Here is a 22,258-nt window from a genome sequence, read left to right as displayed (position 1 = left end):
TTGTTTGGCGACTCACGGGCAGTCCCACCGCTGTGAGGACTCTCATTGTGTCCAAGGGAAGTTAATATGAAAGCCTCAAAAATTAAACGCAGGTGGGACATTTAGATTTATATATCCCCCCTTTCAAAAACTCCTAACCATCTACTTGTTTATTTATCTTTGCAGTTTATTAATATCATATGAACAAGTGTGGATGCGTTCACTGCCCGTTACAATTTCTGCAAGTGTCCTGCACAATAAGGCCATGGCAGTGTGTATGTTTATGTGAATATGTTGGAGCTGTTAAACCATTGTGTGAATGCATGTGTGGAAGAAAGAAGTGACCAGGACCAGCACAAGTTTTTTACCCAACACATTGCTGTCTTTATTAGAGCCTTGTCTGGCAGTAATACTGAAAAAAAGTGAACTTAGAACAGATGGTGGTGGCAGCCCACGGCTTGTTTTTTTCTTCTTCCTGTTTTTCTTTATTTCTTTGATATTTTTCTTCATTTTTTTGTGAGAGTACTGCGACTTCTGCTTTTCCGTGGCATGGATAACATCAATAAAGAGACAGTAGGGAGAGAAAAAAAGAAATATACAACTTATATTACACTGTGTTATGAACAAAATATAAATCTATAACTCTATGTTATATTTACATAATTATCTTTCTTGATTTTTCAAGTTGAGATGGTAAGATATTTTTTTTTTTACTTGTAATAATTCTTACTTTGTTGTGAGCTCCACTCATGACTTTGATTGTCTTAAATAATATCATCATTTTCATTGTCTTGATATGGGGTCAGACCTTGCCAGCAGGGATGATTGACGTCCTAATGCCCCACCCACCCCCCTGTTAAACTAAAAATGGATTGATCCACTGAGTCCCCTTTTCTCCAGCATTGGGTAAAACCAAGGTGTGATAAGAGGGGTGACTATACAGCAAATTAAGACCCAGAGGCTCATTATGTGGCATGTAGAAAAACATCTACAGCGAGAATGATTGATCACTATGTGGCAGCACACCTGAAGAGTAGTCATGGCTCCTGTAGCATCGCGTGGAGCTCAAACAAAGCGAAGGGCTCCTGATGAGAAGTGACTTTAAAGATACTGTAGATACGTGTGGTCGTCTCACACACACACTCTCACACACAGCGGAACACTCTGGTGGATCACGGTAAACACTGCTTTCCTATGATTTAAAGAAAAACACCAACAAAATATATGTACAAGATTTTAAATCTAGTATACTAGATTTCATAAAACACAAAAAAAGGACAGCATAGGATTTGTTTGGTAGTCATGATAATCTCTTCATTTGAAATGTGTGTGAGTGATTGTGTTTGTGCGTGTGTGTGTGAGTGAGTGCATCCAAGCCAAAGGTGTTCCACTGTGTCTCGGTGAGGCGACAAACACTAGTAAACGGGGACGGGACTCTTTGTTCACAGAAAACAGTTTCCAAAAGTGATACAACTGATTTCCCCAAATATTCAAATAAAAGGCAAAAAAAGAGAGGAAACTTCACATTATACATTATAATAACCATTACAAATCAAATTATAATAACAATAAAAAATCATGTTCTTCTTTTTCTCCAAGTCTGAGTGCTTTTTAGAAATGGGTTTGGACATGAACAGGTTATGTCTTCAGCTCGGAGGGGGGTCGGGGGCAACTACGCCCGCCCCCCCGCCCGGGGGATTAATACAAAACAAATGCATTAAAAAAAAGGGGACAAAAGAATGCAAAACAAAGCAAGGTAAAAATGACAACTTTTGTTTTAGCTAAATACCTACCAGCTAAATAGAATAATGTGTCATTGACTGTCATGTTTCATATGGTCGTAAAGAGGAGAAAAATAAATTATACTGTACATAACTTACTAAACTTAGGAAACGCTGACCATCCTTATAATTATTGTTAATAATATTATTAGACTAGAGGCAGTTTGAAGAGAAAAAAATAAAATACAGTATTCAAATACAAACAGAAACACTGACTGGCTGCTTCAGCTCCGCCCACTGGGGGCAGCAGGACGATGTTGATTGGAGGGACCAGGAAAACACTGAGGGGCAGAACAACAGGTGTGTGTGTGTGTGTGTGTGTGTGTGTGTGTGTGTGTGTGTGTGTGTGTGTGTGTGGGTGGTACAGTACATAACAGCAGCAGTATAAGCCTGTCTTTCTGTATCTGAGACCTTTTAAGCCTTTTTTCTCACACTGAAATTAAATTTTTACACAAATGTGCAAATGGCCAATAAATGAGTACACACATCACACACCGACACACACTCGAGATAAGTTGTTCTGATTTTTAGCCCCGGACGCGATCAAGATAGAAGGACGCAGCGAGAAGAAACTGGTGGATTGTCTCACAACACAGTGCTTTTGTTTCTGCTCCTAAACTCCCCTTCTCCCCCCCGGAAAATCTCTTAAAGTGGGACAGTCCATGCTGCACTGGTCAGTCCTGGCTGGACCGTCCCATCGGATTCCCAGATTGCGGGGGGAGAGGGAAAAAACACAGAGAAAAAAGGGATGAACCGCTGACAGCACACTGCGAGGTCGAAGAAAAGATATGCTCTCGTTAAAAATAAACATGTCTGATGTCTTTCAGGTGCTTTACAACAAAAGGGGGAAAAAAGAAATGTCTCTTTTTTCCTATTATTATTCAAACTTGTAGCACAAAAACAACAAATCACATTCACAAGCCACTTATTGGCACCGTGTACCTGAGTGAGAATATTATAGAACCAAAGAACAAAAAAAGCTGTTTCTTTTTAAAAGTGTCTCTTGATAATAAACAGGTCCGCCATCTTAAAGTGTCATCTGTTGGCCTTTGACAGGTCCACTGATTCGTCTTTCATCTGAAAATGTCTCCTTTTTTCTACAAACGGGTCTAAAAGGTTGCTTTTTGAGTGTGAATGATATCTCTCCTCACTCCTGGTATTACACTCAGAACCTTGCAGTAGTACTTGAATATTCCTCAGCGAGCGTCAGAGGCTGGCTCGGTCGTCAGACTCCAGTTAGTGTAACAGTCAGTGTGAGTGACAGGTCCTGTGCTTCAGTTGATTGATCAGATGCTGGTATCAGGACTCCAGTGGGGGGGTTGGGGGAGGAAACATTTGGCTCTCTTAAAGAGTCCATGTTAGTCAGGAAGGGTAGGGGGGCGGGTGTTGTGAGATTGGGACTCCAGGTGATTGGCAAAAAGAGAGAGTTTTCTTCCTGATTGGTGGGTTTGGGATTGTGAGGGGATAACCAGCTATGATTGGCTTACAAATAGGCAGCTGTCAGGCCGTCCTATTGGGTGATATGGTTCTCATTATCGCTGGTGTATTCTGCCTCTTCGTCCTCGTATTCAAAGTCGTCGTACCCGTTGCCGTTGCTGTCGTCCAGCCGCAGCACCTCCTGCTTGATTCGTGGCTCCTCCCCCTTCAGGCCAGCCAGGTGGGGGTTCTGGTGGTGGGTGGCGTTTGGCTCTGGGCTGCTGGACATGCTTGAGTGCTCTGAGGGCATTTGGGGGGAGGGCATTCCTGCCATGGAGAGGGCGCCTGGGTAAACCACCCCTCCGGAGGACAAGGGTATTTGGCCTTGCTGCCTGTAAGACACAGCAGAGGGATGTTAACACATGGTAAGCATACAAGCTCACCTGGCTCCAACATGGAAACAGAATCCACCACCCAGGCCAACTAGATTTATACCTTTTTGTGATCACTTCAGCAAAATAGTGTTTTTTTTGTCTTTCTTCTTTTACTTAGGTTCTTTTTAGTGTTTTAAAGTCTTCCCCCTATTTCCCCAAATATCTCCATCTTTGAAGTTATATTAGTTTGACTGATTTATTTATCAGCAACATCATAAGAAGATTTAGATTTAGTTTTAAAGACAGAGACATTTACAAATGTTGTGGTTATTTTAAAACTTGTGGCTTGTGTTGCTTGACTGAAAATCCACATCAACAATCTAAATCAAACCTCAATGTTTAAAGAGTGCAAATCAAATTCTATCTTGTTTATCTCAAAACTGATGTCATGAGGCTTAATCAAATTTATTGGGAAAAAAGCAAAAGTGCAAATGCAATCTGCTAATAAATTACAAATATTAAAGTATACTAAAGCATAACAGCTACTGCTCTTGATCCCTACCCAACACTGAAGTATTGTCTCATTTCCTGCCTGCGGGACCTCATGATAGCCTTGTACTCGCCGATGCGCAGCTTCTTGCCGTCCACCAGGCAGGTGCGTTTGGGCCGCGGCTTGTACTTGTAGTCGGGGTATTTCTCCAGATGCTGCTTGCTGAGGCGAGCCTGCTCCTCGTAGTACGGCTGCTTCTCCAGATTAGTCATGGATTTCCAGCGTGAGCCTTAACAATGAAGATAAAGATTAGTATCTGTGCTGTACAGAACAATTACAAACATAAATTGGCATCCTAAGCAGTAATCATCTGTATGACGAACAAAAGTCTGCGTGGCGGCATCACATGTGCATACCGACACACTTACACCCGGATAATGGTGGCAGTTTTGCCATGAAAAAGGAAGCGGTCAAAAGAAAAAGGTTAATGAGGGGAGCGGTGAGGACGACAGGTACTTATCTAAACTAATGAGGACTTCACTGAACCTGCTGTCATCTCTCTCAGCTCACAGATTTGTAGTATCAGTTGCATGTGTGTGTGTGTGTGTGTAATCTTGGGCTAGTCTTCCCCTGTGTGCTTCATATCTGGTCTGAATTTGCACTTGACTACTGTATGTTTAATGGGTAAAAGCTGTCAGCACTTGGCTGTTCGCGTGCTCTGTCTTTCCCTCTCTGTTCTGCGATCTGTTAGCAATCGAGAGGGAGAAAAGGAGAGGGCTTATTAAAACCAGATTTCTCTGTGTTATAAAACGCTTAGGAGCTCTTTAAAATGTCAGGGCCGATCCCGGCGGTCTGGGGGAAATGTCAGACGGCCTCGCGCTGCTTGTTTAATGCATAATGAATTATATCATCATTTGTCGGAGCCGTGCCCTCCCCAGCCGTTCATTAACAGCCGCTTACACAATGCCACCGCTTGTAATGAAATCACTTTGTGTGTTTGAGAAGGTGGGAAATAGGAGCTGCAGTACATGCGTCTTCCTTCCTCTTGGGCTGCACACTGTGTAGTGGGGGGGTTAGGTGGCCAGGGCAGAGGCTGCTGTCACTCAAAGGAGACGTGTGTGTCAGTGTGTGTGTCTTACCGAGGATCTTGCTGATGTTAGAGTTGTGCATGTCGGGGAAGGCCTGCAGGATCTTTCTCCTCTCGTCTTTGGCCCACACCATGAAGGCGTTCATCGGCCTCTTGATGTGCGGCTCGGCAGTGCCGCGACCCCGAGCCTCCCGGAATATTCTGGAGTCTGACACGCTGGGGGAGCCTGGGGGGGGGAGGAGGTGGGAGGAGACACATGAGAAACAAATACAGATATAAAGTAGGTTTTTTAAAGAAAATTACAAAAAAAAACATGTCGATGTTTTTATTTCTTTCAACACACTGAATGGTTTTGAACATAATTTGTGTTGGCTTCTTAAGCTGAATAAAATATAAGACAAGTCAAACAAAGCTGAACAGGTGTATATTTATACTTATAAAGAATGAAAAGTTCTATAAAAAGTGGATGTTTAAGTTTATTATTATATAACCTCATAACGCTATTAAAAAGTAAGAAGAATCACACTTTCCAATTCTCCTTTCATTTGTAAATAATGAATCAGTTTTGTCACCTACATGTAAATGACTGTGTGTGTGTGTGTGTGTGTGTGTGTGCATACCGTCAGAGTCTCCGCTCATGGTGAAGTCCAGCATGGCGTGGCTGAACTTGTCCTCCGCCTGCTGCTTCAGCTGCTGACTCAGACTCTCCAGGGCGGCTTTCTCCTGAGCAACACAAACAGTTCAGTCGCTCAGAGAGTGATTCAATCAGAGTGAAAACATGAATGAGTGAAACCACCGACCTGCAGTGATGCAGAAACATTTTAGTATTTATAAACAAATAGATTTTTTTAGCATCTTAAGTTTTTCATTGATATGATTTATTTTGCGTTATACATATAAAGAGTATGTCTAATGTCACAATCTCCATTTACCACATACATCTCATTCGATGTCCGTTGGCCTAAAGCACATCCGTCCACAGCAAATCAGTTTTAAATATGTTTGAAATCCTTCGCCGACTAACAAATCAAAGGAGAAATCTCAGAAATGTCCCCCTTTGTTCTGATATCAATCGGTTAATGACAATAATGTTTGATTAGTGGATTCAAACGGAGAAAGCAACGGTTTCAGTAGACAACAGTTGTGTTGTGGTTTGTTTGCTGAAATGTTAATGTCAACAGCAAATTGTTAGAGTGCTGTACGCCTTCATGCTTGAACACACATCTGTGTATGTTTGCATGTGCAAGAATGTTGATTACATTTTGTCCTATTTGGATGTTTACTGTTGTGTGTGTATACAGTATATATTATGTGTGTGTATGTGTGTGTCGCGGCTCCTGGCAGCCACCTGCGAGAGTGGAGTGCAGCGGCTTGCCTCCCTCTCCCAGAGGCCCCCGAGGGTCGACGCATTAGAGGGAGAGAGAACGGGAGAGTGCAGCGCGGACGAGAGCGAGGCCACGCCGCACGGTCCCCTGGGTATTTATTACAACCAATAAAAGCCTGATTTACTGAGCATTTACATGCTTAATGCAAGCAGCCGGCACTCTCCGCTAGAACCTGACTGTCGACACACACACACACACACACACACACACACACACACACACACACACACACACACACACACACACACACACACACACACACACACACACACACACCACACACACACACACACACACACTCCGCAGTGCTTCAGCGCCAGCGTTTTACAGTTTAATTACACGATTAGGAGCAGTACCCAAAACACTGTTGTCTTCTAAAACAACCTTCCCAAAAGTGTCCCTCTCCATTTATATGTGACCCTGGCGAGCGAGCCGGTGGCGATAATGAAATGCATTTGCTCTGTTTTTAGTCAAGCCGAGTTTAATTGTTAGAGATCATTTCCCCCCAGATTGGAATAAATACAGCTAAAGAGACGAGAAGGCAAGGCTGCGGCACGCTGTGCAAATGTTCTCTTTTTGTTTATTTGCAAGTCATTTATTTTTATTATGTTTTAGTAAAAGAGCATTTATCTAGCAGATTTTGTATGTAAATAATTAAGAATATTCCTTTCCTCTCCACAAACCTTATTCAGGAGACAAAATGTGCCTCACACTTTTCGACTTTAAGCCTGAGTGTGCCGTTACAAAGGGCTTTTTGCTGTGTGTGTGTGTGTGTGTGAGACAGAGACCAGATGAACAGGAGACAGAGTGGATGACAGCCTAGTCTGACATTAAGCCCCAGTACAGTACATGAGAAAAGTGGATTGAATGGCTGACACTGGAGCCAAGACACAAAGTAGCGACAAAACTAATCCTCTGAGTGTGTAGAGATGACACTGTTGTAATGCTGAGAGCTCGCCGGCTGCACAAAGCCACGGGCCGACGTGCAGCGCGTGGCTTTCGGAAGCTGAGAGTCGTGTTTTCTCCCAAATAAAGTCATCTAAAATATTACTGAATTTTATATCTAAATATACTTTAACTTATAAGGTCTTAAAGAGTATATAAGACTGCATGACAACAAAATACAAAGCATCTGTTATTCTTAGTTTTAAATTAAAAACTGAAATCGACTGTCAAAATTCATAATTTGCACCATGTGTACAAGTCACAATAAATAGAAAACCTATTTTTGTCCCACCTCATTTCACTGGATGATAACATACTCTATTATTACCAGATGTAACGCCAATTATGTAATAAAACTATGTCTAATATTTAATTGTATAACAGCTTAAAACCTCCATCTAATGCGATGGATCTGCGAAACACGCTGTCAAATATGCTCCTGACAATCAGCAGCCTTTCCCGATGTTCCCTCACTTCCCAGTAGAGTTGCCGTGGTTTAAATCGAATTGGCAATTAGACTGTTTATTTTGACTGTATCTACAGTATACTGATAGTTACACTCTGTCTAAATGTGGATACAAACCTCAGTGAAACACATAAATCAGTGTGGGTTTGTCTGTCTGAGGCACATCACAGGAGAGAGGGAAACAAGGAAGAAAGAGACAGACAGAGCTGTTGAATGTCAGCGGTGCAGATGCTTCAAGCACACTGTTGCTCTGTAAGTATGTGTGTGTGCATGCGCGTGCACCAGCTGACTCCCAATGTGTTTAACAAATAACCGCAATTTAGCCACGCTGCCGAGGAGCCGGCGCCGTCACTTCACATTACCGTCTCCCCAACGCTCCGCTCTGCCACACACATCGAGGCACACACGCACACACACACACACACACACGCAAGTGGCCCCGCAGTGCGCCTTACAGACACACTCATTACCTCCGAGACGCCTCTGGTTTTACCTTATCTGGCCCTGTTTAGCTTCAACACATTTCAGCGAGCGCATTGAACACTGATGTCCCTTCTACATGGTGCAGGAGGGATGGCATATGGCAAGACAAATTATTACACACTGACAATGAGACGGCGCAGCTTGTGATGACTTTTTTAGTTTTTTTTACGCATTTTTGGGAGAATTTACAAACGTAAACCTTTGGTAAACTAGTTGTATTATTTTTCTCTTGACATAATCCACGCAGTTTTTGATGCAATTGATGAGTGGGAGTTACTTGTCATAAGAAACAATTTTTTTACATGATGCAGAATTACATTAATGAAGACTGTTTTATAATATGTATTTTAATCAAGTTGTAGACCAAATATAAATGATAAACACAATAAATTGTATCACATGTCGACAGTTGACCTTTTAAACATCTGTTATTATGAATTTAGATTGAATTCATACAGTCCCCTGTTGCTAAGGTGACGACACATTCTGATGCTGTGGTACACATGTAAAGCTGTTTACCTTCTCTGATCGTCCGTTGTTGAGGCTGAGGTTGCTGACGGCGGCCACCTTGGCATCCAACACCTGCTGCTCCCTCTTCAGCTGCTCCTTCATCTGCCGCGCCTCGGCGAAGGCCTTGCTCACCGCCTCGTGGTCGCTCAGATAGGCGGTCGTGGACAGTGACGACAACAAGTCTGCTGAGACACGTTCAGGGACACGGGGAGAGGCGATTAATTTGGTTTTGTGAAAGAGTCATTTAACTTGAGTGGCTCTGTATCTACTGTATCTGTACTGTAAATGTACTTAAGTGTAATGATGAGAGCATACCAAATAGATGTGCGTGTGTGTTCATATTTCGGAGGAAGGCAGGAGGCTTTCATCCAGAATAAATCTTCCCGTGAACCATGAGGTAAAGACATTAACATATACTTAATGAAGAGAGTTTTCCGGGGCATCTGTGTGTGTGTGTCTCCATCACACTCACACTGACCACTGGCATGTGAGTCACAGTGTGCCCCTAGCTAGCCTCGCTACACGCTGCCCACAGCTTCCTCCACCTGCTGGCAGCGGTAAACACACACCACGTCTGTAAACACCAGCACTCCCTCTCAACTTCCACTCCTCTAAATCCAATTAATACACCCATCTTTCCACACGCACAACAACACATCTCTTTTGATGTGAACCCTCACAGTTCCACTTTGAAGAGAGGTGGCCACATGACTCTTATTACGGCTACAAAGTCCTGCTAATTTCCCCAGTTGAGAACATCTGCCCTGCCACATAGCAAAGATCAAATGTCACCGCTCCTCCTCGTCGCCTATTATTTGTATTATTTCCGCAGATTAGTGGCCGATGAGGCATCTGCTCTGAATGTGTTTGTGAGGTTGTGTACTATCGCCTCTCTCTATCAGGCGGGTTGGCTCCTAACAAAGAGCCGCGGCTGGTTTATGGGGCCTTTATCAGCGCTAATCCGCACCGCTAATGCCATCTCAAGCCAGATTACCAGCTTCAGATTGGTAATGACAGAGCCGTGAACTCTTTCAGAAGTCATAACCGGAAAATCTGGATGTGAGCGGGGCCAAAAAAAATGGGGGGAGAGGACAGAAGAGAGGGCGATGGAATCGGGTGGCAGTCCATTTTAATCTGGAGTCAAACGAGAGGGAAGGGGGGGGCGGATGGATATTCTCGCGCTCATGGATGTGTGTGCGAGTCTCGCTTAAACTGACAGCGATGCCAACCATCCAGACAAGTGAATGTGACCCAGATAGCAGGGGAGGGGGGTGTCTCTCTCTGCTTCTCTTTCTCTCAATCCACACACACACACACACACACAACCACACACACACCACACCACACACACACACACACACACCACACACACACACACACACACACACACACACACACACACACACACACACACACACACACACACACCACACCACACACTCACACACACGCACTCACTCACGCACATTTTGTCTCTCTGAGCGCAGAGTCTCTACAGACAGGTGCAATACCTTTTTTTTGGCCACCACTCTGGCAATAAGGTCAGGGGGGGAACTGCAGTTTTGTGATGTGGACGAAGACAAATGTGTGATGGCGGTAGAAGTTAAAGGCGCTGACAGCCCTTCAGTTTGGTTTGAGATGGGAAGATGGACGGATGGATGGAGTAAGGGGGGGGGAGAGGGAGACATGCCTTTGGGTTGGTGGGTGTCAGAGAAGTGAGAGAGGTGAGACGAGCGGGAATAGGCCGATGACTGGAATTAACTCGCAAAGAGTGGAACTAATGAAAATACAATGTTTTTATTCCTTTTTAAGGTTTTAATTTCATCTTTAAAATCATATTTTATATGTTAAATCTGGTAACTCATTCCCTCTGATAGTGAAGTAAGTCATTATTTCACTGCAAATCATATAAAACGTTTGTTTGCCACCTTTTTTACTTTTTTTCCCTTTACATTTTCAAATAGCATAAAAAAACAAACGTTCCTGTTTTAATTTTCACTCCATCCACTGCTCGCGTGTCTGTTTGTTTTTTCTTGTCTGGATTTAAATAACCTGAACACACATTCATCGTACCACCCACACACGCGTACACACACACACACACACACACACCACACACACACACACACACACACACACCACACACACACACACACACACACACACACACCACACACACACACACACACACCACACACACACACACACACACACACACACACACACACACCACACACACACACACACACACACACACACACACACACACACCCTCCTCTAGACTCTTTTCCAATTCGTCTGCCCCTTCTATCCCCTCTGAACTTGTAACAGGTATCCTAATACAACGATACACTGCAACAACAAACAGGCTGGTGACCGGCTCAACTCAGTGGCAACAGATGGGACCACGAGCTACGGCAAAACCAGGGATCTGCGACGCAAACACACTGGCCTCCACGCACAAATAAATCAGCGGGGATCACACACTAACTTTAAACACTGTAATCCATTTTTCGGAACAAAAAACATCTGGGACCGCAAATCCACTAATCTGATATTAAATCCGCCGATTTGTAGAAAAACAGTGAGATTAGCCAAGAAGTCAGAAAAAAAGGACTAACTGCCTATTGCACAGGAGGAGGAGGAGGAGGTGGGATTGAGTGTGTGTGTGTGAGCCTTTGTGTGATTTCAGTGTGTGTTACTGTGTGTGTGGTGTCATTGTGTCATTAATGCTGGGTGTTTGCGCTGTCCTGGCTCATGTAAGAGGCTTGTCTAATCTCATTGGTGATACCTCCTGTCTGTCATGCGTTCCTCTCTTTATTATTCCCCCGCTTCATCGCTCGGAAAAAAAGTGCTAATCCCCATCTCTCTCTCTCTCTCTCTCTCCTTCCCTCACTGCTGTGTCTCTCTGTCTCTTTCAATCACTAATAAACACATAACAATGGAGCAGCCCCGAGGCAAATAGCGACACGGAAAACAAACCACAAACACATTAATTATAGCCCGTTACATATGTTTAATATTTGAACTATCAGTGTTGCGTGAAAAATGGATTAAGACTACAAAATAGTGATTCATTTATGTCATATTTCATGCATGTGTGCATATGGCCGGGTATGATTATGGTACTGGCAGTCGCAACAATGGCAACACTGAGAGGGGGATGCTATTCTTGTCATCACCACTACCAGCGAATTACTGTTTGTTGGTTTGAACATGTGTATGAGTTTTTTCTTTATCTTCTTCGTCTTATTTTTGTTTTTGGTTATCATTTGTATTCCAGCAGCAATGCTGCATCTACCAAAGTCATAGCTGAATAGAGGACACAACTACAAAAAAAGACCCACCTTTTTGAAATATGTTTTGAACTTTTCTTGCTCCGTCTGTGTTTTGGAGTGTGTGTAGTATGTGATGGAGACTTTAGTCCACTTACCTATGGAGCTGACCCTGGTGGGTGGGCCTCCGATGCTGGAGGGGGCAATGCTGTGCTTCATGTTAGGGCCCAGCTTGGCGGCAGCGGCTGCAGCGACCTGTGGGGAAGTTGGGGGGGGAGTTGGGTGACTTGCTCTCGGATGCCTTAGGCTTGGCCGACAGGTTCAGTGGCTGTGCACCCTCACTGTCCTGCAAAAACCAAAACAGCACAGTTTCGCCTGCTGTGACCACCATAGAAATTTGGAAGCAGGAGGCAGGGGTGGGGGGGGGACCCCTTACCTCACCGAGACAACTCGCAAATGAGGCTTTAACACGTACCAATGTAACAGGAGCCCATGCAGAGCAAAGGGACAGATAACGAGGTGCATGCCACTGCCTGGATCCAAACAGCCCGTCATAAGCAAAACACTTTTTGCAGCAAACAACAATAACCACTGACATTTACATGCAATAAACTGACTTCGTATCGCAGCGAAGTCAAGATGATTCATGCACATGCATGTGCACGCTTCACATGCACGCTCAAGTAAACATTCAATGTAATTCTGCTCCTCGACATGCTTCAAACAAGGCCAGCGGTAAGAGCAACAATCACACACCATGTTTTTTCTTGCGCCTCTCTGTCATACAGAGGAACACCTCCCTGAGTCTGAAGACCATGGTGACTTCTCAACGTGAGACGGCGAACAGAACAGAGGACTGTCTGCCACTTCAATGTGCACTTGCTCCATTAGAAACTAGGCTCATGTCTGTGAACATGGCAGTGTGTGAAGGGAAATGCGAAGCAGCACTTTCTGCTTCAAAGACACACGCGCACATTCCCAGGAACCAATCAATAACTTTTAAAGTAGCTGTTTTTTTAGGTCCATGCTGTTGATGCCAACAATAGTCATATGTATAACCAAGTGCATCAACATCCAAGCATGTGCGCACACAGCAATAACCTCAAATTGTGACACAGACAGAGGGCCCCTAAATGAATCGGCATGTGGACCACCGCTCGACGCCGAGGGCTGTTATCTCGTTAATTGTCATGACAACACCACCCCTGCTGATGATCTAATCCAATCATTGGGAGTTTTGGAGGGTCACATGACGGGAAGGAAGGAATTAGATCGCCCTGGGGCCAGATGTATACAGACCACTCTGTGTAATTAAAACTCCTCAATTAAAAAGGCAGACCCAACACGGGGCCGGGGACAGCCTAATGGGCCCGCCAGTAAATATGCACAATGGTGTTTATGTCTATTTAGAAAAACAGTTTGTATTCTTTTGTTTTATTACAATAATATATTCATTATTCCTGGGTTTAGATTTCATAAAACCAAGTGCTAAGCATTACAGGTGTGCCCTATTGTGGCTACATTTAAACCATAGAATAGAGACATTATTTTATGGTCATTAGTCTAATTGCTGCTTAGGTGGAGAAGAATCACCATACAGTTGGATCTAAAAAGGAGCTAGTACTGTATGTGTGTGTGTGTGTGTGTGTGTGTGTGTGTGTGTGTGTGTGGTATACCCACTCATTAAGGCCGACTTTCCCTGATTCCCACTCCTTGAGTCGTTCTAAGCCTTATGAGCCCCTCACAACTCAATTAAGCCCTTCCAATTAAGCCCCTACATGTGTACGTGCCTATGCGTGTGTGCGATCACCACTTTGTGTGTGTGTGCCATGAGGCCTAACCGGATTGTCCTTCATTAGGGTGGTCTTTCTAAATAGACGGAGGACCCCCAGAGATGCCTTGAGTGAGACAATGGGCCGGAGAAGAAGAGGAGAGAAAGGAGGAGAGAAGAACTGAGAGGGATCTTCTCAATCCTGACCCATATTATGGTGGGCTTTGGCTGGGAACGATATTTATTACAAATAGATAATGCCTCCGCCTCTTGTACAGTGGATGGGGGGAGTTTCCTCTCCGCGCCAAGCCAAATCCTATGGTGGGAAGGTGGCCAACCTGCATTATGCCAGTGTGGAGGAATTAGTTTAGACAGTGGAGCTGAGAGGCTTGGACCGACTTGTTTATGTGTGTGTGTCACTGCGAGACATTGTTCAACAAGCTCTAAATCTCATGGCAACGTGCGTGTGTGTGTGCGTGTGTGTGAGGCCTCTAAAGCCTCTGAAAGCCCTGGAATCTTGAATTAATACAATTGCTTTTGTGTCTCTCTTGGCTGATGAAACAGTCTCCAGCTTTGAGACCGAAAACATGCAGAGTGACAACGAGAGCCAGAGGGACAGGGAGGAAGCAGGAGGGGAGAGATAGTGTGAGTGTGTGTGTGTGTGTGTGTGGGCTGTATTTCACTTCTGTGGATGCCGACATGTGAAAGCGACATCAGGGCTCTGCATCTTATCACTGGAGCTGATGGTTCAATTAACAGGACAAGTGTGTGTGCCTCTGCAATTTATCATGGGCAGGCTCCAGTGTGTGTTAAGGTGTGTGTGCTACAACAACTATGTCAGGACCCCAACGTGTTCCTCCCTCCTTTCATCTCTCTGTCTCTCCTCCTCTCTGTTTCCTCCTCTCTTCTTCCTTTCTAGCTGTAAGTGACTGTTTGGATATTAATTATATTGTCATATCTAATTCTCTCAGACAGCAGACGACACAGAAGAGGCAGATTTGACACCGTTCCTCACACTAGGTGGCACCGATTCAAACACTTACTCCTCAAGTACGTGAATGCACTTCACATTTTCTACTAATTTGGAGAAAACCGACGTGTTGACGTGACTTTACCTTGAAAGTCTAGACTGATTGTTTTATTCTCCCTCATTAGAGTAGGCTTGTTGGCACTTGTTCGTACTCATATCCAATAGATGGAAAAGACTTGTTATAATACTACCATGTAAACCGACTCTGCAGCAATAAAAGTCATACTTTTAGAGGTTATTATCATTAGGAAAGATACTAAACATGGCCACATGTATTTAGTGTAGAAATAAAAGGTTGAATAAAAAGGACATCATGTGTACAGTACAGTAAATGTGACGTCTGGCCACTGCGTGTGTGTGACTGCATGTCAGCGAATGGTCTACATATGGTGCACAATTTGAATTGCACTATTGTATGGATCTGTATGCATGCCTGCCTACATCTAAAGGTCCACTCTTGTGTATAAGAAAGCTGCTGAATGTATGCTGCAGTGATTTGTGCATGGCTATGTGTGTGTGTCTGTGAAGGGACTATTTGGCATGGTGTCTTCTTCAACACCTGTGTATGTGTGTGTGCGTTTGCGCACGGCTGTGTGTGTCCGTGTCTCACCCGAGGGTAAAGCACTTAAGCGTTGTGCGCCTGAGTCCAAACAGCTGTGAGCAGAGGCAGGCAGCGTGTGTCTAAATGACTAGAGACCTGAGATAGAGCCCACAGGGGGAGCACACCTCTGAAATATACATGTCACTCACACTGAGAGGAAAAGAGAGTGTTGGAGTGCTGCAGTGGTCAGTCTGGATGAAAGAAATTAAAAAAGTAAGACAGACTGAGATTGAAAGAAATATATCTATAAAATGCTACAAAACTCTAGTCTGAAGTTTGTTCACAAACACCAAAGCAGCGCTGCGTTCAATCGGCCAGTTTGGCTCCATGGGGCCTGTCGGGGGGCCATGTGGGGCCACGCCTCCCCACTTCCCCTCCACCACAGGCCGCAGCACTTGCCCCTCAACACAACTCCATATATATGGTAATAAGAGGAGTGTGTCGGTTGGGCGGAATAGTGTGTGTGGCTGTGAAGGGGGGGATGATGGACAAGGAAGCAGGGGTGCAAGCCCCGGGGTCAACCGCATGCTTTAGTCTGGGCCATGGGCTAGTGCTGAACGTATGAGTGTGTGTGTGGACACTGGGGTTAACATAGGTCCATAACAAGGGGCAAAAAAGAGATTGATGAAGAAGGATGGAGAAGTTAAAGGAAATAAGGAAAGGAGAAATTAGGAGGAGGGAGGAAATAAAAGGAGAGGAGAGGAAAGACGAGGTGAAAATAGGAAAATATTGGAAACTATGTTAAAATAAATCGAATTGTCAATCTCTGATTTTGAGTGTTGTCCTATTATTACACACAGAAGTCTTATCCCATGTGTGTGTGTCTCTGTGTTGATTTGGGAATGACCACTACACTTGTGAGGGGGTCCGAAGGTGGACAGATGATGGCAGGGGCATGTTGGTTCTGTGTGTGTGTGTTTATGTGTGTGTGGGGGTCAGGGCCACAACGAACGGCTGACCAGATATTCATAGAATTCCACTTGGTTGGACACAAGGCTTCTCGTCAGCCCCGTTGTGCGGCCAGCCGAGAAAACGGCACAAACAGCAATACATCCTCAAATCCAGCGCGGCCATACTGACCCAGCTGGAGGTTAATGATAAAAGTTCAGCAGTTTGATTTGCAGAGTCACAGTGAGTTTTGTCAGAGACAAGTTGTACCAAGGCGTGCATTAGTATGAGGAGCTGACCATTGCTCTGACACTTGTTTGATTGGTGGAAAAAGGACAAGACTCGGGATGCAACCTGGGACAAGCGTGGACAAACATTTCAAACTCATGCACAATCACTCTCTCGGTCTCTATCGTAACACTAGAAAGGCCAATGTGTGCACAGTTCAACTGCTCTATATTTGTCTAAAACTATATTCTAATTTAAACTAATTGCCAGCACAGATATAATTTTTTCATTGACTTTCAAAATAAATCCAATTTTGTAAAGAATTTTAAAGAAATGAGTGCCTCTTTATGTTTAAATAAAATAATATGACAGGTCAAATCTTTGACAAAAATGTTGCGCTGTTTAATGGCTAATTTGTATTAAATATCTTTGTTTAGCCTATAGTCTTTTCAAGTCATTTTCTACCTGGAATTTCTTTTTGATTCAACATAAGTGGTTAATATTGGACACCCAAGCTTGTGAGCCAAGTAATGCACAAATCCACTGACTTTTCTATTATTAAACACACACACACACACACACACACACACACACACACACACACACACACACACACACACACACACACACACACACACACACACACACACACACACACACACACACACACACACACACACACACACACACACACACACACACACACACACACACACACACACACACACACACACACACACACACACACACACACACACACACACACAGGTCTTCTTGGATTTCTCTTACCTTTTTGTTTGGTAGCGGGGAGTTACGGCCCTTGTCGCTCTGTGAGTGTGTGTTGGTGGGGGGGGAGTGGGTGCCCATACTGCCTTGGGGTGGCAGGCTGCCTCCGTGCTGCTTGGCCCCCGGGGAAACCTGCATGGCCGCCAGCTGAGCTGCATACAACTGCTGCAGACAGACAGGTAGAGAGACAGGCAGGAGTCAAGGTGGGGGGGGGGGGTGCATAGAAAGAAAATAAGAGGGGTAAAAGAGAGGGGAGGAGGGAAAAAAAGGAGAAGAAAGGGACAACATGAATAAATGAATACTCGAGAGCACAACAAAAAAGAAGACGGCGGCTAAAAAGCTCTGGAAGAAGAGGCCATTAGTGGCCCGGCCTGTTTGTGTGACAGAGAGAGAGAGAGGGACATCTCTACTGCCCCCCCCCCCCCCCCCCCTCCCCCCATGGGAGAAGTGCTAACAGCCTCTCTGACAGGCCCAGAGACGGCCATGTCCCCTCCAGGTGCATCGTGGGAGAAAGGGAAAACATTCCGGCTATCGAGGTCACGCCGGAGAGCCCGGCTCTCGCTCAAGGTGAAAAAAAGTGATGATGGAAAAGGAAAATAGAGATAGAGGGACATTTGTGAAGCTTTATGCCAGATGTGACAAAGACCAAGTGTCTTTTGCCCCTGCAAAGTTTTTAGCGTGCTGACAATAAGATGCAAAAACACACAAGAACGCTATAAAATAGTCATATATAAAGATGAATTGATTCAATAACTGCTGTGCGGAACAAAAAAAAACGTTTTCCCCTATTCTTATTTATGTATTTAATTAATTTCCAATTAAATAAAGGCATTATGGCTTGAGCTGCTATGGTGTGAACATGCTCGGGAATATTTATGCAATACCATTGTATAACACAAAACAGTCTCTGGCCAGTATTTACACGGCATAATATTCACAATTTGGAAGGAGCTTCAATGTTCATAAACACTTCTTTCTGTCTTCCGTCTCAAAAATCCTCCTACAATTACTTTCATGTCGGCTAATACAAATCTCTAAGACGCTGTTTTGTTTTCTCCGAATTGTTATTCCCTCCTCTGAAGAGCAGCAGAACGGTTGTTTAGCGATTTTTGACTAGTTATAATTGTTATCATTTATTTCTGGTGGAAGATTTTTCTGGAAAAGGACCATCCTTTTTTGTTTTTTTTAGTTTAACTTCCGTCCTTCTGTTGGTGCTTGGCTGGCGGCCACCGGCGTCAAACAAAGGCTGGTTTATGCAAATGGACAGGGAAGAGATGCTGTCACTGCTATCTCTCTCTCTCTGTCTGTCTGTACCTCGCTCTATCTGTCTTGACAGCCACATTAGCTCCTGCTCTCCTCTGCTATCTTAAAGAAAGACATTTATCTTTTTTATACAAACAAGAAAAAAGAGAAGACATTCAAATTGGTAGCACACACTCAAGACAAAGAAGTAGTTTTTGGAACAAACTCATATTTGAATTTGAAATAACTTGACTCTCATGTGGCAACAACAACATTCACTGTCCAACACTGAAACAGTGACTTGCTGTATTGTATTGCTTTAACTGCTTTCCCAAACCTTTTGTTTACTCTTAAATAAGATACATGTTCTGTCCTTGTAAAAACTGTTTTCTGCATTTATATATAGAAATGAATGCAAAGTAGCTTCAACACTGGAAGCTTTACATATGCACTTGCATTTGTGTGTTGTCATCTTTCAAAAAAGAAAAAATCAGGAGTTGATGTTTCCTCTCTGCTCAGCTGATGTCATGGACACCGAGGGGGACGGTAGTAATTGAGGTACATACAGTAGACAGGGTGCTGCTGCTGCTGCTGTGGAAATCAGCGGGAGATCGGTCGTGCTCTGGCGAGTTACGTGAATGCGGTGCCGAGACTGAGATCAGATCAGCCTCTGCTCGCTCATTTCTCTTCAATTAGCCGCACTGTGGCTCCTGGAAGAGAGAGTGCGGGGGGGGGGGCAGCCGAGCATGAACACCCCTCACCCGCCCTTCCCTACCAGCCAAACCCCCTAGCAAGGGGACCACAGGCAGTGGGTGTGTGTGTTGGTGTGTGTGTCTGAGCGAGTGTGTGTGTCCTGCCATATTCGGACCAGTGCTTCAAAGGCCTCTTTATTTGCCGAGTGAATTGAGTTCCATTACAAGGCCAGCTCCCATCACTCAAAGCCCGCTCAATGGGCCGGCGAGCAATGACACACACACCACACACACACACACACACACACACACACACACACACACACACACACACACACACACACACACACAACAACACACACACACACACACACACACACACACACACACACACACACACACACCCACACACACACACACACATGCTTGCACACACACACAGAGGGCACTGTAGAGCGCGCCCAGAGCGTCGCCACAACGACATGCATGTCAACAAACAGGAAGTGACAGCGCAAAGCCCCTTGGGGTGACCGGAGGAGTGAACACACACACACACACACACACACACACACACACACACACACACACACAACACACAACACACACACACACACACACCACACACACACACACATTCACACACACACACACACCACACACACACAACACACACACACACACACACACACACACACAAACACACTCACACAAAGCAACACAATGAGCGAGGGGTGGGGGAATGCAATCGTAGATGAAGGATGGGACTAAGGAATTTGAAATGTCACTCACTGGCAAGGCATACTGCTGAGCTGTGTGTGTTTTTTTTAAGACCGGCTTGTGTTTGTGTGTATGTCTACTGATCAGAAACACACCCTTTCTGTGTGTGTGTGTGTGTGCGTTTCTGTGTGTGTGAATGCGAATAAATGAAGCTCGTTGACAAACAGTAAAAAGGTAATATGTTACTGAGTGTTTTTCCGAGAGTGGGGAGGATTGTTTGGTATTAGTGAGATTGTACTGTGTCTCTCGTCATCTTAGTAGGGGGGATCATGTGTGTGTGTGTGTGTGTGTGTGTGTGTGTGTGTGTGTGTGTGTGTGTGTGAGTGAGTCTTGGTCAATAATCTGCAGCTTTAGTCAGATTACCAGCCCGCCCAGTCTTTGTTGTGAGAGTTAGCGGCGCTTCAGAGCTCTATTGTTTACATGGACACCGAGGACTATTGTATGGATCTCAATGGATTCTTGTCTGTCTGTCTGACTTCCTGTCTGTCTGATGTTTTTTATCAGTACGTGTAAAAAGAGTGAGTCAGAGACATTGGACACAAACCCTGTCTTCGCATACTCCCCTTTGATTCTATCTCTTTTGTAAGTAACTGAGTAACGATTTGTGATTGAACCAAGCAACAAATGAAGTAAAAACAACCCACAGAGCGAGCTGAATACAGTGGAAAAGTGTTTTTACACCATTACAGTTGCTTTCCTTACCTTATACCTCAAGGACATTTTATTTTCCTTTAACAACAAACCTTTAAAGTGTTTAGGTTATTTTTCTTTGTGCTAGCTTTAGATGGTTGAAAAATAACTTTAAAACAAAATCAAAGATAGCTAGTTTTCACTTTTATATTTCTATTACTTCAAAACTGCATCCTGAACGTTTGGTTTTCTCATCACAATGTTGAGAGGAATATGTTTAAGTCATTAAAACACACCAATATTGATTAGAGAGTGTGTACATTTACATGTGCTTTACTCATTATGTGTTCGGACGTGGTAAGGCAGTTTGCCCCGCTACAGTGGCCTATCTCTGCTGCCTATTGATTTACATTGATCCCACGCTGTTATCACAAAATGGCTTTTCCTTACAACTCCAAGCAGCCTTAAGGCCAACAAGAAGATACCAACGGTGGAGCAATACTCTCATCTGAGAAAACGCTTCCCTGCACTGTTTCTCTCCTGAGATAAGGGTTTGTGGGGAAACGAGTTGCTCGATTGATTTCTCATTTACCTTCTGTCATCTGTCCCTGTCTGTTTTTTCCTCATCACCCCCCCCCTCCCTCCCTCCCTCCCCGTAACCGCCTGTCCGTTGTTCGCCCCGCCCATCTCTCCGGTATACAGTGTGGTAATCCAGGACAATATGTTTCAACATCTGCCTCTCCATATGATGCCTGACCCGTGCCATTGACCCTCTTTATGCCACGCCACACACACAAACACACATTTAATCTCTCACGTACATCCACACTTTTTCTCCTCCACTTACCTCTTTCCCCACCATTTCTCTGTGTTTATCCTTTTAGCTGATCATCCTTCTAAATACCTCTCTGGTACCTTTTCACCTTTATCGCCAATCTCTCCCTCTCTTGCCCGGATGAGAGCATTTTCTTTTGATTCTGTCTGTCCGTCTAAATCCATTTGTGGATGATATCAATGATATCAAGGGTCAACAGGGAGCCAGATTAACATGCTCTAATGCACAATGTCACACTCATCCCCCAGATTAACACACTCAATACCAACCTTGTACACTCGAAAGCCTTGAAAAGCTTCTGTAAAGGATTCTGTGACTGTAAGAGCTACTCTGTTGATTTCTATGAAAGATATTTTACACATGTAAAGAGCTTTACATCATTGAGAGATTAATACATGTTTCTAAGAACTGCACTTAACTCAAATCTGTGCTGTTGAGAGTTTTTATCTAAATCTTTCTATGTATACCGTTTCTACACAGTGTGTTCAGTGTAAGAGCCATTGTGTCGCCGCGCCCTCTTCAAATCACAGAGAGAGAAGGGGATTCTGAAAGATTGTTTGGCATTATATCAAAAACCCTTTATAGTT

The 22,258-nt window shown here is 44.2% G+C and overlaps 1 protein-coding gene across 1 annotated transcript in view; it reads right to left on the bottom strand.

Annotated features, from left to right (window-relative positions):
* Positions 1-337: 337 nt before the first annotated feature.
* Positions 338-22,258, bottom strand: part of sox5 (SRY-box transcription factor 5) — a 37,870-nt gene continuing 15,949 nt past the window's right edge. Inside the window, 8 exon segments of the mRNA XM_034074877.1 lie at positions 338-3,568; positions 4,113-4,329; positions 5,180-5,353; positions 5,748-5,850; positions 8,926-9,101; positions 12,350-12,464; positions 12,466-12,537; positions 17,499-17,660. Of these exon segments, the coding sequence (XP_033930768.1) occupies positions 3,271-3,568; positions 4,113-4,329; positions 5,180-5,353; positions 5,748-5,850; positions 8,926-9,101; positions 12,350-12,464; positions 12,466-12,537; positions 17,499-17,660 (1,317 nt within the window). The 3' untranslated portion in view covers positions 338-3,270.

This window comes from Pseudochaenichthys georgianus, chromosome 23 (genome assembly GCF_902827115.2).
Source record: "Pseudochaenichthys georgianus chromosome 23, fPseGeo1.2, whole genome shotgun sequence".
Taxonomy (NCBI): Eukaryota; Metazoa; Chordata; class Actinopteri; order Perciformes; family Channichthyidae; genus Pseudochaenichthys; species Pseudochaenichthys georgianus.
This window is presented reverse-complemented; position numbering and strand designations above follow the sequence as displayed.